General features: G+C 43.7%; 1 protein-coding gene across 1 annotated transcript; it reads right to left on the bottom strand.

The window, feature by feature from the left end:
• Window positions 1–1,828: 1,828 nt before the first annotated feature.
• LOC124658892 (lachrymatory-factor synthase-like) lies at window positions 1,829–2,556 on the bottom strand. Its single transcript, XM_047196887.1, has one exon. It carries the CDS (start codon window positions 2,465–2,467, stop codon window positions 1,868–1,870), a length of 600 nt encoding a protein of 199 aa, XP_047052843.1. The 5' UTR covers window positions 2,468–2,556; the 3' UTR covers window positions 1,829–1,867.
• Window positions 2,557–4,211: the final 1,655 nt, after the last annotated feature.

Here is a 4,211-nt window from a genome sequence, read left to right as displayed (position 1 = left end):
GTACCAGGAGTACCTAGCCGATTTACCTACGACTCCCTCAGAAGAAAATAGCTAATTCAACCAAATAACTCAAGCTAACAACTACAAGGGAAAATATATATACAATTCACTTAAATTTTAACATCCGCTTACGTCCAACTCACTCGTAAGTTTATATTCAAATTAAGACAATCGGGTCCTTAGGTTTAAACATGCACTAGCAGTGGATGGTTAGACATCTTAGCTCCGATACCATATTAAATTATTTTCATGGGCTAGCTAACCAAATTGTTCAAACGTTTAAGAAAAATTGGAGCACTTATATACACTTCAAAAATCGTATTGGGGTATCTACTTGTTCATTTCTACATCCTAGATATGTCTTTTGCATACAAATCATGTGTATTCTTGCGGCTTCTGATCTCAGCCAAGCAATGCCGACTCTTTTACATCCTCCTTAATTAAACCTAACGAGTCTTACCTCTGCTATATGTGCATCATTGATTGATCTGTGCACCACTACAGTCGCATGTCGCCTCTCGCGACATCGCACATCATGCATTGCCTCCTTCACAGCTTCACCAAGCTTTCCCTACATGTGACCATGATTGCAACATGTGGGATAAGTTGTTTATGTGTATTGAATTTTGATGTATGTAAGCGTAGTTGTTTTAGTTAAAATAGTAAGTTGGCAGGGTTTTGAACTTTAACTTTATTGATCACAATACCATATATAATTCTATGCAGCTATTAATTTAACAAAAGCCTACGCTAGGGTAGAATGTCATGCTATATGTTTCGAGGCCGTACACATATATGAATTTTGCATCTTTGGGTCTCAATTTTAAAGATCCACATTAACCACAAAATTTTAAAATGTTTGCTGTAAATGTAGAATGTTACCTTGGGTATAGAATTTTAATATGTAACCTACTATAGAGTGTTATTCTAGGGATTTGTGATTTTGTGAAGAGAAAAGGTGAACTTATTATGCATTTGGATTGCATAAAATTTAATTAAATCTAGAACATGAACTCAAGAGATTTAACATGATAAATATTTTGGAGCATTAATGAGATTACAATTCTACAAAAAATTGGAACGCACATCCCTCATTCTCGACATTGATCGGTGAGGTTCAAACTTAGATTATTGCTTTGGGTATACTATACAAAATATAAGAATTTTCCTTATAATAAAAATATTATTTGGAAATTTTGGATGCACATTTTTATTTGTGAAATAAATAATTATTTTAAATCCATTCAATCTAGATAGGGAATTGAAAGACAAAATGCTAAAAAAAACACTATTAGGGCATAACTTATAGATTGTAATTCTACAAATATTTCAAACCCACATCGTTCATTTTCCATTTTAAACTGGTGAGATGAAAATTTTAAATGAGGTGACTCTTTGTACGCCCTCCGTCCATAAGTAGATGTCTTAGAGTTGCCAAAGACATAGTCTAAAATATCTATTTATGGACACGGACAGAGGTAGTATATAAGAACAGGTAAAGGGCAAAGATTACCCATCTAAACTTTTTCATGACAGATATGCAATGCAAATGTACTTGGTAAAAAAAAACTGGACATTTGATGACTTCCATACATTACGGTATCGTACGTTTATACCGGGTACGTACAGTACAGGAGTCCTTCCGTATTAGTAAACGGTAGGTACGTACATACATACATGATGATGGCAAGTCGGCAAGGCCCAGAACACAACAAGAGAGGAAGAAAGTACCACCGGATAACGTAGTGCCGCGCGCGAGAAGAAACAAGACGATCACAGCCGGAACATACATCATACGTACGTCAGTACGTGGTACACTGGTACACGTGTACTAGTGACGTGAGTACGTCCAAAGCGTTCACAAAGCTCAGACGGCGATAGAGTTGTCCAGCCTGAGCTCATCGGCGGCCTCCAACCCGGCCGCCACGCTGGGGGCGGCGGCGCGCGCGGACAGGACGTGCTCGCGCACACGCGCCGCCATGCCGTCGAGCCCGGCCTGAAGGCGCGCCACCAGCGCCTCCTTGGGCGTGCCGCGCACGGGCTCGCACTGGAACTCCCACCGCAGCTCGCACCCGGCGGCCGGCGCCGGGGCGGGGACGACACGGAAGGCGGCGAAGAAGGCGCCGAAGCCCATGTTGTTGTCGTTCATCTCGTAGCGGAAGAAGCGGCGCGCCTGGTCGTGCTCGAGGAGCGTCTCGTGCGCCCAGTCGGCCGGCGTCCCGTCGCCGGGCGGGGTGCCCTCGCAGTAGCGCATGCACCCGGCGGCCGGCGCAGCGGCGCCCGATGCCAAACGGCATATCGGCACGCGCGGGTGCCACCGGTGGAACGCCAGGAAGTCCGACAGGAGCGCCCACGCCTCGTCCGCCGTCGCCGCCGGCACCGCCGACACCACCCGCCCCTCCCACTCCCACGCCTTGCTCTGTGGTGCTGCAGCTACGGCGACACCGGCGCTGGCCTCCGCGTCCATCGACGACGACCCTTGGCAGCTTTCTCTGCCCTGTATTGTAGGACAGTACGACCGTACGAGCAGATTAGTGAGGGAGTGAGTATGTGTGACTGATGCCTACGGCCGAGTTGGCTCCGATGCTCGAGGTTGGGCGCCATTTATAGAAGCGCGCGATCGGCCGGACCATGTGTGGCTTGAACGGTCTTTGTATGGTGCGTACTCAATCAGAAGGTGGATTAAAATAGTACGCATTTGCCATTTTTTTTCTAAATTAAACAACAAAAACACTATCTTACTAGGTTGTTAAACTTAGAGTTGCACAAAAAACAGTGTGCACCTTTAGATATATTGAAATGTTCAATCGTTCGGCTGGACGTACTTTCTAAATCTGAAGTTACAGATAATTCGAAAATATGCAACTACACAATATTATTACTGGATAATAAAGAAATGAATGGTTAAGATCATCAACTTATCAGCACTTCACATTAGGCTACTGTTTCCACGTTTGGCATTATCCGTTTGATCGCCAAACAGTGCCCACACAGATTCTCCCATGAAATTGTGGTGGGGAAAATTTCCATCCGATTTCTCATTAGACTACTTTGCACCTTGTTTATTGTGCTCTCTAAAATTGGTTGGATTTTCTGACGGTGACTATTTCGTAATTATTAGCTCCAATGGCGGAAAGTCAAAGCTCGAACCCATCACATGAATCAAAATTGCAAAGAGTGACATGTATAGATGGCAATGGGCCCATTTCACCGCAAACCCGTGGAAAATTCATCTACTATACTAAGGGACATGTATGGAGAATTTCAATTCGTCGCTATTTCTTTCTAAATTGGGAATGGGGATAAGAATATCTGTCCATCCCCGTTCCGCGCTATACCCCGTTATATGCTTGTATTTACATATAAATTAATATATTTTTATCGGTAATATGTTGTAGCTAGTAACACGTAACATTATATCTAGTGTAGTATATTTAACATATGATATTCATTTCTTGTCAATTTACCACATATTTATTACAAAAGTTGCTTATTTTTGTGTGTAAAAAAGTAAGATCATAAAATCATGAGAAGAACATATGAATTTAGCTTCTCGATGGGGATGCGGATGAGAAATAAATCTCCCCGGTTGTAAAATGGGAACACGGATAAGGCACTCCCCGGTGGAGAGGACGTTCGCTGCCACCCCAAATATACTTGAACGTTTTGCAATATGTATTGCTCTCACCAAAAATCATGTTTCCTCATTTACCTTGCTCCTTTCTGGCTTAGAGAGGCACGGATTGAGGCAGAGCATGGATAGCTCTGAACTATGCGGCTGAGGGTTAGAGTAGGGATGCGAAGCACCGCCGATCCAGCACGCTCCATATTCAAACTTAGAGAGTTTATAAGATTTAACTAAGTTATACTAGGTTAGTTTAATTTGTGGTGCCATATCACTTTTGTTGGCCTATGCGGGACGCCGAGCTACACTCCTAGTTAGGGGGAAGGATTGACATGGGTGCAGTGTTAGTTGTAGCCATATTTTGGAAGGAAACGAAGAGCAACACCAAGGGGTGTGTGTGTGTGTGTGTGAGAGGGAGGGAGAGAGGGAGAGAGAGAGGGAGAGAGGGAGAGAGAGAGAGAGGGAGAGAGGGAGAGAGAGAGATAATGGGTTAATATCGGAAAAGAGGATAATGTCTAGGCCTTTAGGCTGGTGCCAATGCATCATCCGTTATAGCCTCGCCACGTCAGCTTTTATCCTCACTATC

Source organism: Lolium rigidum, chromosome 6 (assembly GCF_022539505.1).
Source record: "Lolium rigidum isolate FL_2022 chromosome 6, APGP_CSIRO_Lrig_0.1, whole genome shotgun sequence".
Taxonomy (NCBI): Eukaryota; Viridiplantae; Streptophyta; class Magnoliopsida; order Poales; family Poaceae; genus Lolium; species Lolium rigidum.
The sequence above is the reverse complement of the archived record's forward strand: the minus strand, read 5'-3'. Positions and strand labels throughout refer to the sequence as shown.